The 23446-nt window shown below is 33.6% G+C and overlaps 2 protein-coding genes across 5 annotated transcripts; one reads left to right on the top strand and one right to left on the bottom strand.

Annotated features, from left to right (window-relative positions):
• Positions 1-1095: 1095 nt before the first annotated feature.
• Positions 1096-16168, bottom strand: LOC107886100 (probable disease resistance protein At1g58602). The gene is made up of 5 exons (XM_041104920.1): positions 15057-16168; positions 14916-14981; positions 8183-8375; positions 4809-4813; positions 1096-2882 (listed from the first exon to the last, which is right to left on the bottom strand). The coding sequence occupies exons 1-5, from the start codon at positions 16003-16005 to the stop codon at positions 1234-1236; spliced, it is 2862 nt and encodes a 953-aa protein (XP_040960854.1). The 5' UTR covers positions 16006-16168; the 3' UTR covers positions 1096-1233.
• Positions 16169-18959: 2791 nt separating this feature from the next.
• On the top strand, positions 18960-23051 carry LOC107886044 (uncharacterized). Of its 4 annotated transcripts, none has more exons than XM_016809846.2 (7): positions 18962-20137; positions 20504-20610; positions 20826-21490; positions 21607-21730; positions 21804-21883; positions 21993-22047; positions 22736-23050. In XM_016809846.2, exons 4-7 carry the CDS (start codon positions 21622-21624, stop codon positions 22813-22815), a joined length of 324 nt encoding a protein of 107 aa, XP_016665335.2. In that variant the 5' UTR covers positions 18962-20137; positions 20504-20610; positions 20826-21490; positions 21607-21621; the 3' UTR covers positions 22816-23050. The 4 variants fall into 4 exon arrangements, 3 of the variants coding, with proteins under 3 accessions (XP_016665335.2, XP_040960850.1, XP_040960851.1); XM_041104916.1 differs by having other exon boundaries at positions 18968-20610; positions 20826-21347; positions 21437-21490; positions 22736-23051; XM_041104917.1 differs by having other exon boundaries at positions 18968-20610; positions 20826-21347; positions 22736-23051.
• Positions 23052-23446: the final 395 nt, after the last annotated feature.

Here is a 23446-nt window from a genome sequence, read left to right as displayed (position 1 = left end):
CGAGAGATTGTTGGTAGATATAAGAAGCAAAGCATGAGGATACAAAATCTTGAATCTAAATATCGATTTTGGAATCTTTGATTCCCTTGGATTCCTTTGCCTTTTATAAAGCATAGTTTGCTAAACCATTTGACAAAAAAATTCAAATTGTATCTTCTTTCTTTTTTTTTTGGAAGACACTGTAATTTGAAAGTGTTATTAGTTGGTAAGATTTAATTTTTCCTATTTTTTCTTTGGAAGTGTGGGGATGAAGTGCAACCATTAAACTTGATATGATATTGTAACAAGGATTATAGAGTTAAGGATGACGGAAAAGATTATGTTAAATAAAAATCGGCTTGCATAAAATAAGGAAATATGTTGAAACGGGAAATGTGTCTAACAGACATATATTCAATTTTTTCTAAAACATGTATATATTAAAAAGATTATATTCTGCATATTCAAATATATATCAAACAATTATATTTAAGTAAACTGAAGAGTAGAAATGAACATAGACAACGAAGTGATGAATTTTACAATAGAAAAGCATGGTCCTGCCTTGGCTTCTACTATTACATTAAGTATATATAAAAAAAGAAAAAGACTCAAGCAGACTTAAGTAGGGAAAAAAAAGAAAGAGAAAGCAAAGCTAACAAATAAATATAGGAATGGTGACCGCAAACCAAAGCTAGGTGGGAACAAAGGTCAGTGACGTCTCCTTATCTGCAATTTTATGTTTTAAAAGACAAAAATGAATGTGTAATTAACTTAGATTGAAGGAAATAGAAATGGAGGAGGGGTTTGGTACCTTGCTAATCCAGAGACCTCCCATTCTTCCAATACCTTATCTTGCAACCGTTTTATTGTAATTTGAAGACAACAACAAACAGTCAACCAGTCTGATATCAACAACCATAGATATATACAAGAGAGAAGGTAATTCCAAATCTCACCATATAACACACATTCACACGCCACTTATAATAGGAGTTTTAAATATAGATTTGATCCCTCGAATAGCAGTAGCAGGTGAAAAAATGGCGTCTTTACCTGAAAAGCAAAACTAAAAAGATCAATGTCTGGCTTCCTTTGACTTTTAATAAATGTAATTATTCATTGGTGTGTTGACAAATGGAGTGAGAAGGTGAGACATCGTCAAAAACGAAAGATATATAAGCAGCAAAGAAAGTAGGAATCATTTCCTAAACTAGAGGTTATGAAATTACCTCTCAATTATCATTCAATTTCTTAGCGCAAGATGTTTTGGAATATGATAGAAGGAACATGTTTGACTTTGTAGAAATCTTCTCCTCCTTCCTCCTCCAATCTATCTTTGAATGCCTTTGGCATTGATTCAATCTTCAGTTCTTTGAGGGTTGTAATGAACCTCAATCCCTCTGGAAGCATCTTCAATCTTGGGCAACGCGTGATCTCCAATCGCTGAAGAGAAGGCATGGCTCCTTCATCCACCTCCCACTCCTCAAAATTGCATAGCTCCCCAATATTTAGAGACTCAAGACGAGGAAAACCCTGTGCAGAGCAAAACATTTCCTTTCCTTTGAAAGTTTCTTCTAATTCAAGAATCCTTAAGTTAGGCAGCTTCTCTAGTGTTGGCATTGGCTCTTTCTCAAGCTCGCACCGTCTCAACTGTATGTAAGCGAGATGTGAAGAGAAGTAGTGATACTCTGGTAACTCACTTATCCTTGTTTCTACACTCAACTTGCAAATACTTGTACAATTTGAAAGGAGATGGGCCAAATGTTTTGGATCTATTGATTCGTCCCCAGAGGTAATAATAGACAAGGAATGAAGATATTTACTTCCGATTATGGGTGGATTCTCGCCCAACTCCTTCTCATTGAAATTTTCAATATTGAAGGGCCAATTTATCCCCAACTCTCTAAGATTTGTCATGTTGATAAGATCCTTCAGATAACAATTCTTGGTGTTGAAGTTCACAATTGTTAGGAGTTTTCTCAAAGTACCCAACTTCAACTTAGTACTGCTTTTACAATAGAGGGGGAGATATAAATGTCTTAGTTGCTCCATCCTCCTTATCACATTAGGTACATGAATTCCGTAATTACCAACTCTTAAATCCAAGGTTTGCAAGCACCTTAAGTTACCTAGAGATGATGGCAACTTTGGCCATACGAACTCAAGATCCTTTAGACTCAAGAATCTTAAATGGATGAGATTTCCTATATCTCTAGGTAACTTAAACCCTACAAATTTAATACCTGTTGTTCTCTCATAGTTTAGGGCTCTTAGCAAATTGAAGTTGTTGAACATGTATCTCCAAACTCCCCGAGTTTTAAGAAGTTTCGTACCAGCTAGCGAAATCCTAAGAATCCAAACAAGTGGATTACGAACATCTACATGTTCTTCAACGTAATTCAACACTTCCAAGGGAAAAGATTTTTCTAAAGCCTCCTCCGGAAAGAACTCATTGAAGAACAAAAGTGACCGAATATTTGGACTTTTAATGCATTGTATGAAAAAAAACTCATGCACAGAAACCCTACGAACCTTCCGAATCATAGATAATGAAGATGCATTTGATTGATCGATAATGAAGACAAAATTTTCTTGTTTTGCCTTTGATAAGCAAAGATCTCTCATCATATCATGCATCTGAATTGTTTTGACCTTTAAGGTTGCCACATCTCTTTCTCGTACTTGAATCATGCACCTTTCCACAAGCTCCATTAAATAAGATTCCGCCACATCTTCCACAATTTCCCCACCATCTCTTTCTTCTTGCTTTGATGACAAAATACCTTCAGCAACCCATAATTGAATCAATCTATCCACATCTATCATGTAATCCTCTGGAAAATGGCTTAGATAGAGGAAACATGGTCTTAGATAGGGAGGCAAATCATCATAACTTAATGCTAATGTTGCGCGGAAGCGTGTGAAAGAGTAAAATTATTGTACTGAAAAATCACACTAAGTTCAATTCCCAGTAAAGAGAGGTGGATCACGAGGATCGCTTACATACCAGATCTTTCCTAGCCAGAATATCCCTCTATCGTAATTTAATAGCACAATAAATCACTACAATGACACTTGCAAAATATGCAGAACAAAAAATAAAGAACACTAGAATTTTAACGAGGTTCAGCAAATTTTGCCTACGTCCTCGGGTACTACCAAATATATTTCACTCCAAAAATACAAGTGAAAGTTTACAAATAAGGAGAGAGAACAATTGCCTTAAGTAGAGAATGGCAAGTGTGGGATGAAGAAAGTAAGAGATGGTTAGGCCTATTTATAGTTGAGGTTTAAGGATCAACTTGCAATGTCCCTATACAATTAGGGACCAAAATTGCAATTATCCCATGCCAACTTTTAACCCAACTTGCCAACCAATCTTACTTTCTACTTTCGGTGCCTTTCGGTGCCAACTTTCTGCCACTATTCATATTTGAAAAGTCAAAGATTGTAGGTATCCAATAATTTCCACCTTGAAGATTTGATTAGGATAATCTTATCTTCACACAATTCTTTCTTCCTTTGACAACAATACTTGATAGTGCCTTCTTCAACTGTTAAACTTGCAGGATATTGATCAAGTTCAAACAATGTTCGAACTTGGTTGTTGTTACCACCTTGGTCATCATATCTGCGGGATTATCTGCAGTCTTGATCTTCTGAAGACAAATTTTCCCTTCTTCAATAATTTCCCGCACAAAATGGAATCGTACGTCGATATGTTTTGTACGTGCATGATAGACTTGATTCTTTGCTAAATGAATAGCACTTTGACTATCACAATACGCGTTAATATGCTCCTGAACCAACCCCAAGGTTTTAGCCATACCTTGTAACCAAATAGCTTCCTTTACAGCCTCTGTTACAGCCATGTATTCGGCTTCTGTGGTTGACAATGCAACTGTAGACTGTAGTGTAGACTTCCAACTTATTGGTCCTCCAGCAAGTGTAAACACATAACCGGTGGTTGATCTTCGCTTGTCCAAATCACCGGCATAGTCAGAATCAACGTACCCAATAACACCTTTACCAAGTGTATTATCCTGCTTGAACAGTAATCCAACATCCACGGTCTTCTGAATATACCGTAGAATCCATTTCACAGCTTGCCAATGTCCTTTTCCAGGATTATGCATATACCTGCTCACTATACTAACTGCCTGTGAAATGTCGGGTCTTGTACACACCATTGCATACATCAAGCTACCCACTGCATTAGAATACGGAACTTGCAACATGTATTCTCGTTCCGTATTCGTCGAAGGAGATAGTTGTGCAGAAAGCTTGAAATGAGAAGCCAACGGGGTACTTACAGGTTTGGTCTGCTCGTTCATGCCAAACTGCTGTAGTACTTTCTTCAAATACTGCTTCTGAGACAAGCTAACTCTGCCATGAGCTCTATCTCTACATATTTCCATGCCAAGAATCTTCTTAGCTTCACCTAGATCTTTCATCTCAAACTCGAGATTGAGTTGAGTCTTCAATCTCTCAATCTCAACTTTGCTCTTAGATGCTATCAGCATATCATCAACATATAAGAGCAAGTATATGAAAGTTCCTTCTTGTAGCTTCTGAAAATATACGCAATGATCAAATTTACTTCTTGTGTACCTTTGCCCTTTCATGAACTGATCAAATCGCTTGTACCACTGCCTCGGAGATTGTTTCAATCCATAAAGCGACTTTGTCAGTTTGCAAACCCAATTTTCTTTTCCAGCAACCTTGAATCCATCTGGCTGAGTCATATAGATTTCCTCTTCCAAATTACCGTGTAAAAACGCGGTCTTCACATCAAGATGAACTAGTTCAAGATCATATTGCGCAACCAAGGCTAGCAAAATCCGAATAGACGAATGCTTCACAACTGGAGAAAACACTTCATTGTAGTCTATTCCTTCTTTCTGAGCGTAACCCTTTGCTACCAATCTAGCCTTGTATCGAATTTCATTTTTACCAGGAAATCCTTCCTTCTTTGCATATACCCATTTGCATCCAATTGCCTTCTTTCCCTTGGGCAGTCTCACCAACTCCCAAGTCCTATTTTTATGAAGAGACTGCATTTCTTCATTCATAGCTTGCTTCCACTTTACACCATCAGAGTTACTTATTGCTTCTGTGTAAGTGGAAGGAACATCATCATCTGCAATTGGAAGTGCATAGGCCACCATATCATCAAAGCGAGCAGGCTTACGAATCTCTCTTCTTGGCCTCCTATATGCAATTGAATCTTGTTGCTGTAGAAGTTCTTGGGTCGAAACTTCTTCATCATTTGTTCTTTCAATATTAGCTGGATCATCATTAACCTTTTCAAACTCCACCTGCTGCAAAGTACTACTGGTTTTGTCATCCTTTTGTGAATCCTCGTTCTTCATTGTGGTTGATTCATCAAAAGTTACATCTCTACTGAAAACAATCTTCCTTGTATCAGGACACCAGAGACGGTATCCTTTTACACCACCAGTTATACCCATGAATAATGCTTTCTTTGCTCTTGGGTCTAACTTAGATTCTTTTATATGATAATATGCAGTGGAACTAAAAACATGTAAAGGATCATAATCAGTAGCAGGTTTACCAGTCCACATCTCCATAGGAGTTTTTCCATTTATTGCAGCTGATGGCAATCGGTTAATTAGATGGCACGCATATGTAACTGCCTCAGCCCAAAATTCCTTGCCCAATCCAGCATTGGACAACATACATCGAACTTTCTCCAGTATAGTCCGATTCATGCGTTCTGCCACCCCATTCTGCTGTGGTGTATCTCGAATAGTGAAGTGTCGCACAATGCCCTCATCTTGACATACTTGTAGAAATGGATCATTTTTGTACTCAGTACCATTATCTGATCGAAGTCGTTTGACCTTTCGACCTGTCTGAGTCTCCACCATCTTCTTCCACTTCAGAAATGCATCCAAAACTTCATTTTTTCTTTTCATTAGATACACCCATACTTTTCTTGAATAATCATCAAGAAAAGTGACAAAATAGTGCATACCTCCCAAAGAAGCCACTTTGGTAGGTCCCCACACATCACTGTGAACATAGTCCAGAATTCCTTTCGTATTGTGAATTGCTGAACCAAATTTTACCCTCGTCTGCTTGCCCAGAACACAATGTTCACAGAATTCCAATTTGCAAGAATTTGCACCTTTCAACAAGCCTTGCTTCGCCAAAGTCTGCAAAGCTTTTTCACCAGCATGTCCCAATCGCCTATGCCATAACCTGGTAGCCTCTGAATCTGCATCTTTCGCAGAAGCTGTTGATGTTGATCCAATAACTGTACTTCCATTTAAATAGTACCAGTTATTTCTTCTAGTGCCTTTCATCACCGTCAATACCCCAGCTACTACCTTTAGTAATCCATCTCTCAAAGTGATTGTGAGCCCTTTAGATTCTAGGGCCCCTAATGAGATGAGATTTTTCTTCAAGCTGGGTACATAGCGAACATCTGTCAGAACTTGGATTGAGCCGTCATGGTTCTTCAATTTGATTGTACCTACACCCATTGTCTTACAGGCACTATCATTGCCCATAAAAACAACTCCACCTTCTAGTTCTTCAAGACTAGAAAACCAGTCCTTATTAGGACACATATGGTAAGTACATCCCGAATCCAATATCCACTCATCCGTTTGACATGCCATTGCCATGCCAACCAAGCTAAAGTCTGACTCCTCATCATGCTCCGCTACACATGCATTAGAAATAGACTTGCCCTTTTGTAACTTAGGACAATTCTTTTTCCAATGCCCTTTCTCACGACAAAAGGCACATTCATCTTTGGCGGGTCTCCCTTTGGACTTACCCCTTCTACCAGGTTTGCTGCTGTGTGAACGACCTCTTACTGTTAAGACTTCTGCAGTTGTATCTCTGTGATCTCTTTTATCTTTCTTTCGAGTCTCAGATCTATACAACGCACTACAGACTGCATCAAATGTGATTGAATCTTTCCCATGAAGCAATGTGGTGGTAAGATGATCATATTCATCAGGAAGGGAATTCAACAACAATAATGCCTTGTCTTCATCTTCAAATTTCTCATCCAAATTTAGCAAGTCTGCTAAAATTTTATTGAATGAGTTCACATGGTCATTCATCGACATACCGGGTGCATACGTGAATCGATAAAGTTTCTTTTTCATATAAAGCCTATTTTCAAGACTTTTCGTTAGAAACTTTTCTTCCAATGTATCCCACAGCTTCTTCGCTGATGTCTCCCTCATGACGGAGTACTTTTGCTCTTTGGCCAAACATAGGCGGATTGTTCCACACGCCTGTCTATTGATCTTGGCCCACTCCTTGTCATCCATCTTGTCAGGTTTTTCTTCAAGGGCTATATCCAGCTCTTGCTGACATAAGACATCCAGGATCTCACACTGCCACATACCAAAATTATTGGTACCGTCAAATTTCTCTACTTCAAATTTTGCATTTGTCACAGTAGTCCTTGCTGATGACGATGCTGCTGCCATTTTTCTCCTCAATCCCAACTACTGTATACGTGAACAGTACCGTATACGTGAATAGTGCCGTATATGTGAATAGTACTATATACGTAAATAGTGCCGTATACGTGAATAGTATCGTAAACGGTCGTATTCCCCAAGTACGAACCTGGCTCTGGTACCAATTGTTGCGCGGAAGCGTGTGAAAGAGTAAAATTATTGTACTGAAAAATCACACTAAGTTCAATTCCCAGGAAAGAGAGGTGGATCACGAGGATCGCTTACATACCAGATCTTTCCTAGCCAGAATATCCCTCTATCGTAATTTAATAGCACAATAAATCACTACAATGACAATTGCAAAATATGCAGAACAAAAAATAAAGAACACTAGAATTTTAACGAGGTTCAGCAAATTTTGCCTACGTCCTCGGGCACTACCAAATATATTTCACTCCAAAAATACAAGTGAAAGTTTACAAATAGGGAGAGAGAACAATTGCCTTAAGTAGAGAATGGCAAGTGTGGGATGAAGAAAGTAAGAGATGGTTAGGCCTATTTATAGTTGAGGTTTAAGGATCAACTTGCAATGTCCCTATACAATTAGGGACCAAAATTACAATTATCCCATGCCAACTTTTAACCCAACTTGCCAACTAATCTTACTTTCTACTTTCGGTGCCTTTCGGTGCCAACTTTCTGCCACTATTCATCTTTGAAAAGTCAAAGATTGTAGGTATCCAATAGCTAACACATCCTCTGGTCCTTGATTTTTGCCTCTCTTCAAGTGTGATTTTACATTGTCAGATATCTTTCGCCATTCGTTTAATGAATTATTCTTTGTAGCCAAAATTCTTCCCAATACAACAATGGCTAATGGCAGCCCTGCACAATGTTTAACCATGTTCTCTCCCAACTCTTTTATTTCCTCACCGATTTTATTTCCTGTATAAAAAATTAGGAATAAATTTAAAAAAAATAAGGAAAATTAGGAATTAATTTAAGTAGGTGAAAGAAATGTAAAAATAGATGAACTCAAACTTATATTTTATTAATTTATTAAATAATATTTAATATAAATTCATCACTTATAAAATTTAGTTTTTATTACGCTTATTAACTACACTTAAAAAAATAAATCTATTTGAAAACTTTGAATACTTTATGAAACAGTCAATACTAAATAAGAAACTTCACTCTAACTAATTTAAGAGGAGATTCAAATAAAAATATAATTCATTATATAAAAAAGACTATTTAATTTTAAATTGGATATCCTATTAGATACAAATGAGAATATAAATAAGGGTTAGAAAATTGTGGTGAGAGAATTTGGAGATAAGATTATAAGATTTTACTTATATTGTACAAGTTAAGCATACAAAACAATTAAATTAATCTCTTTTTTGCGAATGATTTTAGTGGAATTTCTATCATAATTATTGGGAAATTATTAAAAAGGATGTTTTAGAAACTATTAAGAGTTTTTTTTAGGGAAGGGAAATTTCCAATGGGTTTAAATGAGATTGAAATAATTTTAACTCTGAAGACTAAATGTTTAATTTGAATTAATTACATAATTTAGACTAATTAATCTTTATAATTTTGCCTATAAAATCATATCGAAGATCATGATGAATATATTGAAAGGAGTTCTAGGGGTGGTGATTATGAATAATCAAAGTGCTTTTGTGGTAGCAGGTAGACAAATAAATGATAACATCTTAATTGCTCAAGAGGTTTTCATCATTTGAAATTGAAGAAGAGGGGTAAGAAATATGAGGTTGCTTGGAAGCTCGACATGAATAAAGTATATGACAGAGTAGAGTGGAGATTTCTGGAAACTATTTTAAGAAAAATGAGATTTGCTTTAACATGGATTGACTGGATAATGGAGTGTGTGAGGAGTGTTTCTTACACTTTGCTTATTAATGGTAAATCTAGTAGAAAAATCTATCCATCTAGAGTTCTAAGGTAAGGTGACCCTCTATCACCTTACCTCTTCCTTTTTGTTGTGAATGTCCTCCCTCGTATGATTAGCCTTAGAGTCGAGTCTAGTTTTATTTCTGGGATTAGCCTTGGTAGTCATTATCCAATAGTGTCACATTTGTTATTCGCCAACGATCTCTATTCTTTTTGGAAGCTAATTCGTTAAATTGTAGGAGAATGATTAACTTTCAAGAATACTGTGCAGCTTCTGGACGAAAGGTCAAGTACGATAAATCAAGCAACCTTTTTAGTGTGAATACTGTTGGAACATTGGCAGCAGCAAAAGAAGAGAACAGAGAGCACAGAACAATGAAGCAAGATGCAAGAAGTATTTTTACTTGCTCACAAATGTGCAGCAAGGGAGCTTATGGCTGATAGCTCATTCAGCTCATTCATTCAACTAGAAAAACAATACATTTATAGTCAAATACATCACCAAATACTACCTACTACCACTAAGTAGCCTAGTAACTTGATAAACATTGCTTGTACACATAAACAAGCCACCTAAACTAGTCATTCAACACCTAATGCATCAAGTTGTCATCAACTTGTTCATTTTCAACTTGTTTAATTAGAATGAAACTAAAAAGAAAACCTTGCTGTTACAGCAAGCAAAGCTGCATGCACTTCAACCAAAACATGTAACAGCAGCATGGTTGGCCAATTTCCAACAAATACTCCCGAAGGGTCAACGAAAGGTTGATTCAAGAAGAGACTAATATAGAGGTGGCAAATAATTCGGTCGTCTACTTGGGTGTCCCTTCTTTGTGGCATATCAAAGATAAGGTCCTCACTTTCACCAAAAAAAAAAAATGGTCCTTACCAAACTTAAGGGCTGGAAGCAGCAAAAGTTATCTTGAAGGGGAAGGGAGGTTATTATTAAAGCAGTAGCATGCGCTTCAATGTATACGATATCTTTTCGAATTTCCTAATTTGATATGCGTGGAAATGAATTCAGCAGAAGGAAAATGAGAGACGTATTCATTGAAAAGCTTGGAGGACTTGCTCTACTTGCAAAACAAGCTTGACAGTTAGTCCAGGATCCTGATGCTGTTTGGGCTAGGATTTTAAAAGGACTCTTTTTCCCTAGTTCTAATTGCCTTGAAGCTAAAAAGGGAGCTAGGTCATCATGGGTGTGGAGTAGCATTCTTGAAGGGAAAGAGTTTTTAAAAGGAGACTTCGATTTGGCAAGTGCTAAATGGCGAAAGCATCCGCATTTGGGAAGATAGATGGTTGCTGGGAGTTAAAGATAGGAAATTAAAGCATCCTGGAAATATTAACGGATCCTCACCAGCAAGAGTTGCTAAGATCATTTGATTAGAAGAACTAAATTGGGAATTACCCAGTATCTCAATGTGGTTAGAAAATATTGAAATTGCGAAATTAAAAGTTCCCCTTCAAGAAACAGATGAACAAGATAAATTGGCGTGGTCCTCTACAGCTGTTGGTCAATATCCGATGAAGTCAGGGTACAAGGAGTTGAGAAAGCACTATGGAAATGAGTCTTCTTTACAACCTTCCAGGTCTCACTCAATTGATAGGAGCACTTGGAAAGCTATTTGGAGCTTACAGGTACCGAACAAAGTTAAAATTTTCTTATAGAAATTGTCATAATGCTATTCCATCTCGTTTTAATCCGTGGAAAAGAAAGTGTGTTTCGAACCCAATTTGTTGTTTATGTGGTATTGAAGATGAGACTTTGAACATATTATTCTTAGTTGTAATTGGGTTAGGGGAATATAGTATGAGGCTTGTTTTGGTCTTCAAGGGCTAAATGATCAAACTCAATCATTTGACAGATGGTTCTCAAAGTTGTTACAAATGCCTTGTATGAGGGAGGATTTCAAAGTTAGAATTGTTTTCACTTGCTAGCACATCTGGAAAGCTAGGTGTGAGGCTACAATTGGAGGTGTGAAACTTGGTTTGGAGAGAATTATTCGAAGGATTAATTGCTCCATGAATGAATTCTTATCTGCTCAATGGATCCTCTGTTCAAACAATAACCCTGATCGAACTAGGAAGTCAAATACTTGTGCTGATATATGGGAGAAACCACCAGTAGGTTGGGTTAAAGTTAATTGTGATGGGGGCATTTGACACCTTAATAGCTTGTGCTGGTATTAGAGTAATAGGCAGAAATTTAAGTGGGAAGATGCTGGATGGGATTGGTAAAAGGATTAAGTGGATTCATGTGAGGTTGTCGAGGCTAAAGCTATGGTTGGATGGATTGAATTAGCTATGAAGAACAAATGGACCAATGTGACAATCAAGACTGACTCCCAGACTATTGCTTCGAATATTAAGAAGAAGAGTCAAGATCGAAAATGGAGGTTAAGGCTAGTCCTTCAGGTTTTTGATAAGCTGGTCATGCAACTTTCTTCTTTGAAAGTCAATGTTATTAGACGAGAAGCCAATAGGTTAGCGGATTGGTTTGCTAAATAGGGTCGTAAAGAGATGTGCTGGTTGTTCGAATCAACTACCATCTTTCTTGGGCTTTACTCTTGATAAGAATGGTTTACCTGCGCCTCCATCATTCTGATGCAAGGATCCAGGATAAACATATAAAAGAATAGCATGAAAGTGCTTAAGAAACTAAACAAGGGTTTTTTTACCTAAATAGGATAAGAAAAAAAAAACTACTGAAATAGGGTGTCAGAAAAAGTATTTACCAAAATGAGTTACTTTTTTTCATTGGAGCCTATTAGATAGGCGCCAATGAATAAAAAAATATTAAATTTGTTTTCTTTTTTTGAATAAAATATTATTATTTTTTATTTTTTAAAAAAATTTAAATAAAAATACGGGTCAAAATACGATCAAAGGGTCAAAAGGGAAAACGGGTCGGGTGGCGCCTCATAGGGAGGCACCATTAAAAGTGCCTCATAGGGAGGTGCCAATGGGTAATTTTGTATGTATATTGTAACTTTTTGTATGAATATTGTAATTTTGTATGAATATTGTAATTATTTTATAATTAATATTGTAATTTTGTATGAATATTGTAATTTTGTAATTTTATATGAATATTGTAATTTTGTATGAATATTGTAATTATTTTATAATTAATATTGTAATTTTGTATGAATATTGTAATTTTGTAATTTTATATGAATATTATAATTTTGTATGAATATTGTAATTTTGTATGAATATTGTAATTATTTTATAATTAATTTTGTATTTATAGTTTTTGATTAGTATTTTGTATGAATATTGTAATTTTGTATGAATATTTTAATTATTTTATAATTAATTTTGTATTTATATTTTTTGATTAGTATTTTGTATGAATATTGTAATTTTGTAATTTTGTATGAATAGTGTAATTATTTTATAATTAATTTTGTACTTATAGTTTTTGATTAGTATTTTGTATGAATATTGTAATTTTGTAATTTTGTATGAATAGTGTAATTATTTTATAATTAATTTTGTACTTATAGTTTTTTATTAGTATTTTGTATGAATATTGTAATTTTGTATGAATATTGTAATTATTTTATAATTAATTTTGTATTTATAGTTTTTGATTAGTATTTTGTATGAATATTGTAATTATTTTATAATTAATTTTGCATTTATAGTTTTGGATTAATATTTTGTATGAATATTGTAATTTTGTAATTTTGTATGAATATTGTAATTTTATAATTTTGTATGAATATTGTAATTTTGTAATTTTATATGAATATTGTAATTTTGTAATTTTGTATGAATATTGTAATATTGTTTGTATGAATATTGTAATTTTGTAATTTTATATGAATATTGTAATTTTGTAATTTTGTATGAATATTGTAATATTGTTTGTATGAATATTGTAATTTTGTAATTTTGTATGAATATTGTAATTTTGTATGAATATTGTAATATTGTTTGTATGAATATTGTAATTATTTTATAATTAAATTGTTAGTAATTTAGGATTATGTTATAAATTTTTGTGTTTGTAATTATTTAAAATTTAATTTATTAGGATTAAGCTATAAATTGTTGTGTTTAGTTTAGTATTTGGTGAGTTTAACATAAAAGTTTATAAAAAAAATTAAAAATTATTTTATTAAAAGTTTAATTATAACTGACTTTTTTAATCATATAGTAGTTGTTAACTCATTTAATTTTTATATAATGTAACTTTTATATTATGTAATTTTATTTGATTTTGTATTTATTTAACAGTATTTATTGATTTTTTGAAACAAATTTTTATATAAAATAATACCATTGGCGCCTCTCAACATGGCACCACTAATGACACCTCTCAGATAGGCACCAATACTATGTATTATACGGGTCATATACTAACCCGGAAAAATATTTAATTATATTTTATAAATTTTTTTTAATATAAAATATTTTTTTAATATAAAAAATTTAATATTTTTTTATTCATTGGCGCCTATCTAATAGGCTCCAATAAAAAAAGTAACCCATTTTGGTAAATACTTTTTCTAACACCCTATTTCAGTAGTTTTTTTTTTCTTATCCTATTTAGGTAAAAAACCTAACTAAACAAACATATAGTCCAATAAAGTAACATTAGGATCATCCTAAAAATTAAATTTTTTTTGTCACATCATCAAATTTTAAACACATGAATTATTATTATACACTCATCCATAGAGAAATTATTTTATGGACCTTTCTGATCACATTATTTATTGTCCATTTTCGATTATTTAATAACATTTCAACAATTTTTTCCATGTCATTAACACATAATTTTGGTAATTTTTTTACCCTGAACCCTTAAACTTTAAACTTGAACCTCAAATTCTGAACTTTAAATCTCAAATCCAAACCTTGAACTGCGAGATTCAGGATTCAAGGTTTAGGTTCAGGGTTCGAGTTCAAGGTTCTGGATTTTGGGTTCATGATAAAATAATTATCAAAATTATGTATCAATGACATGAAAATTATTGCACAAAATTACTATTTTTTTTAAATTGGATGTACAAAAATAAAAAATATTAAGTTGTACAAAAATAAAAAATATTAACTTATGAAAAAAAACAAAATGATTAAAATTTGTAAAAGAAGAGAAGATGTTTGTTTATAATTTAAAAAATTAATTATTTTAAATAATTTAATTAAAATTAAATTAAGTTGGAGAAAATATTAAATATAAATGAGTGTATAACAATTTTTTGTTATCTTAAAAATTAACGATGTGACACTATTTTATTAGTGCCTAAAAACTATATTTTTTTAAGATAATCCTAATATAATTTATTCCCGGTAAATAATAGCGAAGTTATTAAAAAATTATAATATAAAAGATAATAAATTTACCTATTAATTATATTTATGTGCGTGTACCATTAATTGATAAACTACAAAGCCTTGATTTCTTTTATTTATTTCACATTAAGGTTTTGAAATTTTTAAATAAAATAGATTTTATATATTTTTAATTTTAATTATTGTCAAAAAAATTTAAAAATGAAAAATAAATTTAGCATATAACAAGAATTTTGCTATATCTATATTTACCTGTTTGAGGAAATACAATCTTTTGAAACAATTCCCAACATTGTTGATCGTTTAGGCACTTCAACTCTGAAATAATATACATTGTTATTTTCCATAAACGGAATAAGAGTTTTCAATTTTACCTAATTAAGAAAATTTTACCTCTTATGTCAGCATATGGAACTATCCCCCTGTTTCTAGAGGTGAGCAACATCTTGCTAGTGCTATCACGGCCAGTTGCAACTGGAAAGGCAGGTTTTAGACTATCCCAAGCTTCACTGGTCCAAATATCATCAAGTATCACTAGACACTTTTTCTCCTCCAACTTGTTACACAACTTCTCTGCTAAGTCTTCATCTCTTTTCTTCCTATCCGCGTCATCTAAAGTTTTGAAACCAGATAGAATGTCTTCCCAAACATTTCTTTTCCGGCATGGTTGAGAAACATATACAAAAGCCAAGTGATCGAAATAATCAATAACCTGATGATGGTGATATATATTCTTGGCGAGAGTGGTCTTTCCCAGACCACCCATGCCGCATATAGTAACAACCTTGCATCCACTTTCGTTCTTAAGAACTTTGACCAGTCCCTCGGTATCATCAACTAGTCCAACAATATTATCATCCATAATATGTGGATAAGGCCGCCTTGATTCTCGTCTTTCAGTTGAAGAACTTGATTCTTCTCCTCTGTCCTTTAATTCCTTTACTCCGTAGGCCTGTAGTCGTCGGACCAAGTCATTGATTCTTTCTATGATTTTCTCGATTTTTGACCTGGTTTTGTGGAGCATCCATCCCTCTTTCAAACAGCAGGCTGATCTTTTAATACGACTCCGAAGACCTCCTTTGTTTTTTGATCCAATCTTGAGAGCAAATTCCTCGACAACATCCTCAGCATCATAAGCAAGCTCTCTGATTTCAGCAACCCAAAGACGAATCCTCTCATCCTTTGATTGTTTTGTCTCTGCCTCCATTAAGGAGCTTTGCATCCATTTGAGCTCTGTTTGCAGACGATCAACTTGCTCCTCCACACCCCATAGGTATATGGCTTCCTGAGTTAGCAGGTTGCCAATTGTTGTCACTGCAGATGTCACAGCAGACCAAGCCATAATAGTGAGTGAGCTCAGAAATCTTGCTGGGAAAACAATTGCAAGAAGCAGTTCTTAATTAATAGAATGAGAATACAAACATAAAGGTAGGTAGAACAAAAGTAATGTTTTTTGTTTAAAATTTTTTTATTTAAAAGTAAAATGAGTGGACGACTTTATCAACTCACTTTCAATTTATCTAATACTCATCTTTACACTTTGATGATCCATTGTATAATGCCTTCACAAGTTCACATAGACAGTACATAATTTTTCTTTTTGGCCATTAGACCCTATTCCTAAAATCTATAATCTATCTATAATATCTATAAAAGTATAAGTTTTAAAAAAATTGAACCCATAAAAATATCATTTATTTATTTTATCATATTACTAAATTAACATTTAAATAATATTTATAATCAATTTAAAAAGTGAAAATAGATGATAGTAGTTATATTGAAACAAAAGTTGTGATAATCATAATAAATTTAAATTTATTATTTGGAAAAAGAAATATATATATATATATAATGAAAAAGTTGCGATATTCTGAGTTTATTTGAATTTTTAGTTTAATTTAAGGATTAAATTGAATTTCTATTTAATATATAAGGATTAATTTGAACAATAAAACAAACCTCTGTCGGCTTTTCCTCACTTATCTAATGACAATTAATGAGAAAGTGATCAAAATAATTTATTTCAAAAACTTTAGTAACTAAATCAAAAAAATTAATAATTTAATGACCAAAACAGAACAAAAGCAATAGTTTAGTGACACTTTTTTTTAAATGGATATATATATATATATATATAATATAAGCCATCAAGCTTTAATTAAGGGAAAAGAAAGATTAACAAAAATTATAAGGGCACTTGAAAAAAAGCAAAAATGATAAGGTGAGGAAGCATATTTGGAAGGCTTTTTTATAGTGAGGATTACAGATAAATATAATAAATTATAAATTTGAACAAAATATATTTACTTGTTTAAGGTAACTTTAATCAGAGCCTTATCCGTTTTCCTTTCTTTTTCTTTTCACTCACTTTATACTCATTTTAATAAAAAATATATTTATTTTTCATTTCATGCTTTCGTTATGAGGATTTCAGTTGCTACTCAAAGAGGATCTCCACAATCAGAAATTTTCGGATTATTGAGCATCTCTCAACTCTATTCTTTCTTATCATTAACTTTATTGATGGTTTACGAATTAAGTGGATCTGATATCATTAGAATGGGTTTTAACTAAATTTTTAAGAAAGTTGCTTAATTGGAGTGGGAATAGTTAATTTAATTTAAGGTTTTGAATTGATTAATTGGATCAAATTGATAACTCTAGATGGAAATTTGGGTAAATGAGATTGAAAGGAGATTTTAGCCAGAACTGATTCAGTTGTCCCATTTAGATCCATCAGGTCGAAAGATAAGTGGACTAAATTGATTAATTGGTAGAATAAGTCTAGATTAATTACAATCATTGATATTAATGAACTATTGTTTGTCATTTCTGATTGATTTGTCTACTAACTTTATACTTTCAATTTATGTTTAATCATACTATCAGAAGTAAGGAAGTAGCTATTTAGACTTAGTTTTGTATATTCTTTGTTAATGTTTAATTCAATTTTAGTTCATAATTTATTTGAGTACCATTTTTGAAATATTTTCGTATTTCATTATAAATTTAAAATTATATTACAATTTAATTTCTATTCTTACTGTACACCGTAATTTCATATATTTTATTTGCATTGTTTATATAACCTCGGTTCACGCACGACATATTGGCTTGGAGTTTCAAGATGAATGGCAAAGATGATGAGCTAGACTCGTCTTGACTTCCGAAGATTCCAGGGCAATATGACTGAGGAATCAAGCAATTGTAAAGGATTATGGCCATTGTTATCACTCTCTCAGTCATCTGTGAACTGTCGTCCAAGGATTTACTTGTCTGCTGTCTTGCATTTTTGCCGACTGGATATGGGGTCTGATTTTGGTATGTCTAGTTGACTATGTTACTCGACTTCAAGAATAAGTATCAAATACGGGCATGCCCAAGTTTTTTTTCTAAATTTGTTCATATATTTAGAGGATCGGCAAATAGTTTTTCTCTAGAGTTTGCAACTTTTGCCTTATTCCCTCTGACATTTTAGTTCCCTTCAGGTTGCTCAAGCTGTGAGGCCAATTATTGAGAACACTGGACTCTGGCAGGTCACTGAGGTACTAGCTAAGGCATATGATTACGGAATGGGATCGACCCTTTTCTCTCCGATTGCTATATTGGGATGGCTTCCAATCATTTCAGCATTCCAAAACTCGATTCCTTTTCAACCAGGCTTTCAATAGGCATCTCCAAATCCAACCAAATCTTGAAGGGAAGAAGAAGCAAAAATAAAGTTCTGACATTCATAAACATTCTGCCCATTAATTTATTTGTACATTTCAAAGAGATATAATATATAGTTGTAAATAACAATGATTCATTACTTCAAAATAATACACCTCAAAATTTCAGTAGATAAATTATTTAAGTTTTGCATCATACAATCTCTTAATATTTTCCAACATTTTACTACTTTTCCAATCACTTTGCGCCCTTTACTTTCATTTCTCTATCACTTTAATCCATTGACCATTTCTATATAAAAAAAAATTAGTGCATGTTTACGTGTTCGTCACTTAATTAATAATAAAATTCTCACTTTGGTCCTTATACTATAGTGATCCTCGTGTGTGATCATTTAAGCCAATTGATTGCGACTACGTGGAGGGTTAAAGTATATGGATGAATACTATGATATGGGAACCCTAACACATGGGATTTACGGAAATGATCAATAGACTAACATGATGGACGAAATGAAAGTAAACAGACAAAGTGAAGGAAAAGGGTCAAAATGAGATTTTTACTATATTACAGGGGTCAAAACAAGTATTAAGCCTTTCCCTTACCCTATATACGTTTATAGTGCGAATGGCAGAAAGCTCCTAGCTCTCCAGTTTCTACTTTCTCCAATGGCCAAACGCATGATTTCACGTTCCCTTCTTTCTTCCGTCAAAAGCTCTTACCCCCAAAATTTTCCCTCACTTTTTCACCATCCAATCACAACTAAAATCTCATCTCTTAAACCCCTTTCGGTTTTCTCCTCATTTTCCAGCTACCATCAACCAACCCACACCACTTCCCCTCCTCTTTTCAAACTAACCCACAAAGACTGGCTCTCCCCGACCGAAATCCTCAAAATCTTTGACAACCTTAAAGATCCAAACTCTCTCATTTCAGTCCTAGCCCAATACTCAGCTCGCAAGGATTATAAACCAACTGAACCTCTCTTCACTTTGCTCATCAACAAGCTCGCATATGCCCAGGATTTTGATTCCATTGAAAATATAATGGAAAAACTCAAACGTGAAAAAGCCTGTCGTTTATCCGATGAGTTCTTCCAGAATGTGATTAAAAAGTATGGGCATGTCGGAGGTCGAATCAAAAGGGCAATCGAGATCCTTTTTAGCATGCCAGAGTATGGGACTTGGCCTAGTGTTAAAACCTTCAATATCGTATTGAGCTTACTCGTATCGAACAAACTATTTGATGTTGTTCACGAGGTTTATGGGAAAGCTCCCAGTTTGGGTGTTGAAATCGAAGCTTGTACTCTGAATATTCTCATTAAAGGGTTGTGTGAAAATGGGAAATTAGAGTTTGCATTCCAACTGCTCGATGAATTTCCTAAACAAAGGTGTAAGCCGAATGTTAGAACTTATTCTACTTTAATGCACGGGTTGTGCGATAAGGGAAAGGTTGATGAAGCTTTTGAGTTGATGGGGAGGATGGAAACGGAAGGAATCGATGCTGATGCTGTTAGCTTTAATATATTGATTTCAGGTCTTAGGAAACAAGGTAGGATTGATGAAGGTGTGAAGCTGTTGGAAATTATGAAAAAGAAAGGGTGTTATCCCAATGCAGGGTCTTATCAAGAGGTGTTGTATGGTTTGCTTGATGCTGCGAGGTTTATGGAAGCAAAGGAGATTATGGGGAAAATGGTTTTCGAGAGGGTTAATCCTAGTTTTGATTCATACAAGAAGTTGATTCACGGTTTTTGTAAGGGGAAGATGGTAAAGGAAGTTGATTGGGCTTTGAAACAAATGGTACGCCATGGTTTTGTTCCGAAAATGGGAATGTGGATTCAGATTGTTGACTGTGTTTTTGCAAGGAATAAGAACAACACTTGTGATTGCAGTTTACTTGGTGAAATCATCAATAGCTAGCAGCAATGATGTTAAATCAGTTATCTTGCGGGTTCAGCTTATGTTACTTGAGCACGTATATGAGTATAGGATAAGAATGTCATATCTTCACACCAGTACATGAATATGTGTTGAATATAAGTGTCAGATACGGTTTTAATTCAAGAAAAATTAAGAAAATTGATTTGGCTTCGAAACAAATGGTACACCATGCATTTGTTCCTAAAATGGGGATATGGATTCAGATTGTTGGCTGTGTTTTTGCAGGTAATAAGAACAACACTTGTGATTGCAGTTTACTTGGTGAAGTCGTCAAAAGCTAGCAGCAGAGATATAAATAGCAATAGCAACTTCACCCTCTTGCCATCCCTATGGTATTATTAATTAAATTGTTTTTTTCTAGACTATATTAGTATACTCAGTTCTGTTACTTGTTGATAATATTGATAGTACTTCAATTAATGAATTGTTGGTATATCAGTATTACTCTATTAATCTTCATCTCCTTTCACGCACACATGAAATTGCATAGACTATAGCAAGAAAACCTTTTAAATTTGCATTTCTTTCCACAACTTTAAATGGGCAGTAAACCAGAGACTGAAGATCAGATACGTCCACAATGATGAATGCTGGTGAAGTGATGCATAATTTCAACAGAATAGAGGAAGAAAGAAAAAGAGAGAAGAGAAAGAGAATCGAGGAAGAAGAAAGAATTGATTTCCTTCACAAAATGGCATATCTGCTCATTTCCCATGCCAGTTTCTATTATGGCTAAGAATTGGCAGTTACAAAGTCTGTTATAGGGCTGTTCCTTGAGCAGTTGTAACAAACTGTCAATATGCACCGTTTTCATTCAACATCAAACTTAGTTTCATTAAACCCTCAGCCCTAAAACACAACGTTCAACTAACTTTAGCTAACATTTTTATTTCATAACATGAAACTACTCATAATCAACTCATGGATCGACCACCATCGACTCGTGGTCTTCCCATCATCTTCATGGTGGACCACTTACTCCTTGAGGATGACGAGGTCTCACAATCTCTCTCTCTTAATATAAAAAGCAGCCAAAAAACAAGAAAACCATTTAAAAATGGAGAAAAAGGTATGCCTTTGTTTATGGACTCTGCTTGCTTGTGTAGCAAGAAAAGTGAATATAAACAATGTATGTGATTCCTCCATTGCTTCTTGTAGATAATAGCAGAACTTTATGCACTTTTAACGCTAGCTGTTACCCAATATTTAGAGGTTCAAGATTTCAACTTTTTCTTTACTTAAATAATACACCATTAACCCACTTTCTTCGTGTCTATCTGTGTGTGTGTCTGTATATATAACTTGGACTGGAACTTTTCATCCTTTAGGTTCTCAAGAGGTTGATGAATTCCCATTTGGCGCAACATGGCAGACTTGGACCTATGTATCTCAACATTGAAAGACAAGTATCATTTCGGATGTTTCCTAGTGGTGCTAGATTCAATGTTTTAGGTTAGCAGTGATTTTAATCCTTTCAAGTATTGGTGCATTGTTTTTATTGATATTTGCCTGTAACATGTTTCAGGATTTTCCTCTGAAAATGGACTCAATAATGCTGCCATGATGGGCTATGCCTTTGATCCTAATAAAAATTATATTTTCGTGGTAGGTTTGCAGTAGAAAATCCTTAATTTAATTTCTTATCATACTTGGTATCCGCATGTTTCAGTTGATCTTGAAACTTATGACATGATATGTTTGAAAATTTCATTAGATCGGGAAGTTGTCTGGTGGTGAACTTTGTTGTGTCATCACTGAAAATCTTGCAGGTATATACGTTATTGAAAATTCCTTAACAGCTGTAATGTATTATCTTTGTTGTTTTAGGATTCTGGCTCTTGTTGTTGTGGATATTTATTGCAATTGATTGCGATAGTATTCGTTAACATGATGTGATTGCAAACATGTTTGTGACTGCAATTTTAATCACAATTATATGTGTCATGTTGTTATAATCAAATATTGTCATTGGATTAAAGGTTTTCTTTCTATCTTCTCATCCTCTTTGCCAAAACAATCTTCCTTAATATGGGTATATATATATATGGCTGTGAAGAAAGTATATCAAGCCTTTGAAGAAACTTCCTTGTTCTTGGTTGAAGCTAGTGCCTTTTGAGTGCTAGATATTTCTCTACTGAGTTTGAGATGGGTATTTTGGGTACATTCTACATATTTGTATCTAACATTCATCAAGAGTTTTGGATATTTTGCATGTTTAGATAGAATGACATGTTTTACTTTACTCGAACTTAGATGTAAATGATAGATATTGATGTATTTAATTTTTCTTCCAAGTATTTTCATATCATTATTGAAGAATCGTGCATGTCCCATGGTCATGTATTGAGTCAAACTAACATAGCTTTTAATCCACGTAATCATCTTCTACATATGTTATATACATATATTATCATGTGTGATGTTAGCTTAGTTGTTAGAAATGGTCGGTTTTTGCAGATGATGAAGATCCTAGGATGCGTGCTGAAGCCATTGCAGAAAGGATTTGTCAAGTGCTTGAACGTAATTGGAATATCTAATTTGTTCACCTTGTTTGCTCAACAGCTAACATTTTTTTCCCTTGATTACCCAAAATAGTCATACTAACAAATGTGGCTGTGATTTTGTATGGTAGTTTGCAACATTCATATCTTAGCTACTGAGATTTTATCACACCTTGAACTACAAATAGTTAGCTGTTATTCGCTCGTATCCTAATTCGAATAAGATACTGAATTTTATAAATATTTAACGTTGGGTATTAAGAGATTTCTACCATGTCGACCCTATATTTAAAGATTTGGACATTTCCATGTGCACACATTATATGTTCAATATTTTCATTGAATCCGAATTACATTTCGAATAAAAGATAAATGAAGATTCTTGCAGTTTTTAATTTGAACTTATTGAATAAATATCATTTGAGTTAATTAAGTGGATGTGAAATTTTCAATCGATTAAGTTGGATTTGAAATCTTCGGTTCCCTTGAATATATATATATATATTTTAGTTTATTATCATCTAGATATTGTTGGTAGATATAAGTAGCAAAGCATGAGGATACAAAATCTTGAATCTAAATATTGATTTTGGAGTCTTTGATTCCCTTGGATTCCTTTGCCTTTTATAAAGCATAGCTTGCTAAACCATTTGATAAAAAAATTCAA

Source organism: Gossypium hirsutum, chromosome D11 (assembly GCF_007990345.1).
Source record: "Gossypium hirsutum isolate 1008001.06 chromosome D11, Gossypium_hirsutum_v2.1, whole genome shotgun sequence".
Lineage (NCBI taxonomy): Eukaryota > Viridiplantae > Streptophyta > Magnoliopsida > Malvales > Malvaceae > Gossypium > Gossypium hirsutum.
Note: the sequence above shows the minus strand (reverse complement) of the source record. Positions and strands in the feature narration are given on the sequence as shown.

What these genes read in the sequence shown, in the direction of transcription:
- LOC107886100 (XM_041104920.1), bottom strand. Translation starts at nt 16,005, where the DNA reads ATGGCTTGGTCTGCTGTGACATCTGCAGTGACAACAATTGGCAACCTG. An exon ending in TCCATATGCTGACATAAGAG is followed by an intron (nt 14,982 to 15,056) that starts GTAAAATTTTCT and finishes ATATTATTTCAG; the next exon opens with AGTTGAAGTGCCTAAACGAT. An exon ending in GATTGTATTTCCTCAAACAG is followed by an intron (nt 8,376 to 14,915) that starts GTAAATATAGAT and finishes TTTTTTATACAG; the next exon opens with GAAATAAAATCGGTGAGGAA.
- LOC107886044 (XM_041104916.1), top strand. An exon ending in TGCTAGATTCAATGTTTTAG is followed by an intron (nt 21,731 to 21,803) that starts GTTAGCAGTGAT and finishes AACATGTTTCAG; the next exon opens with GATTTTCCTCTGAAAATGGA. An exon ending in ATAAAAATTATATTTTCGTG is followed by an intron (nt 21,884 to 21,992) that starts GTAGGTTTGCAG and finishes AAATTTCATTAG; the next exon opens with ATCGGGAAGTTGTCTGGTGG.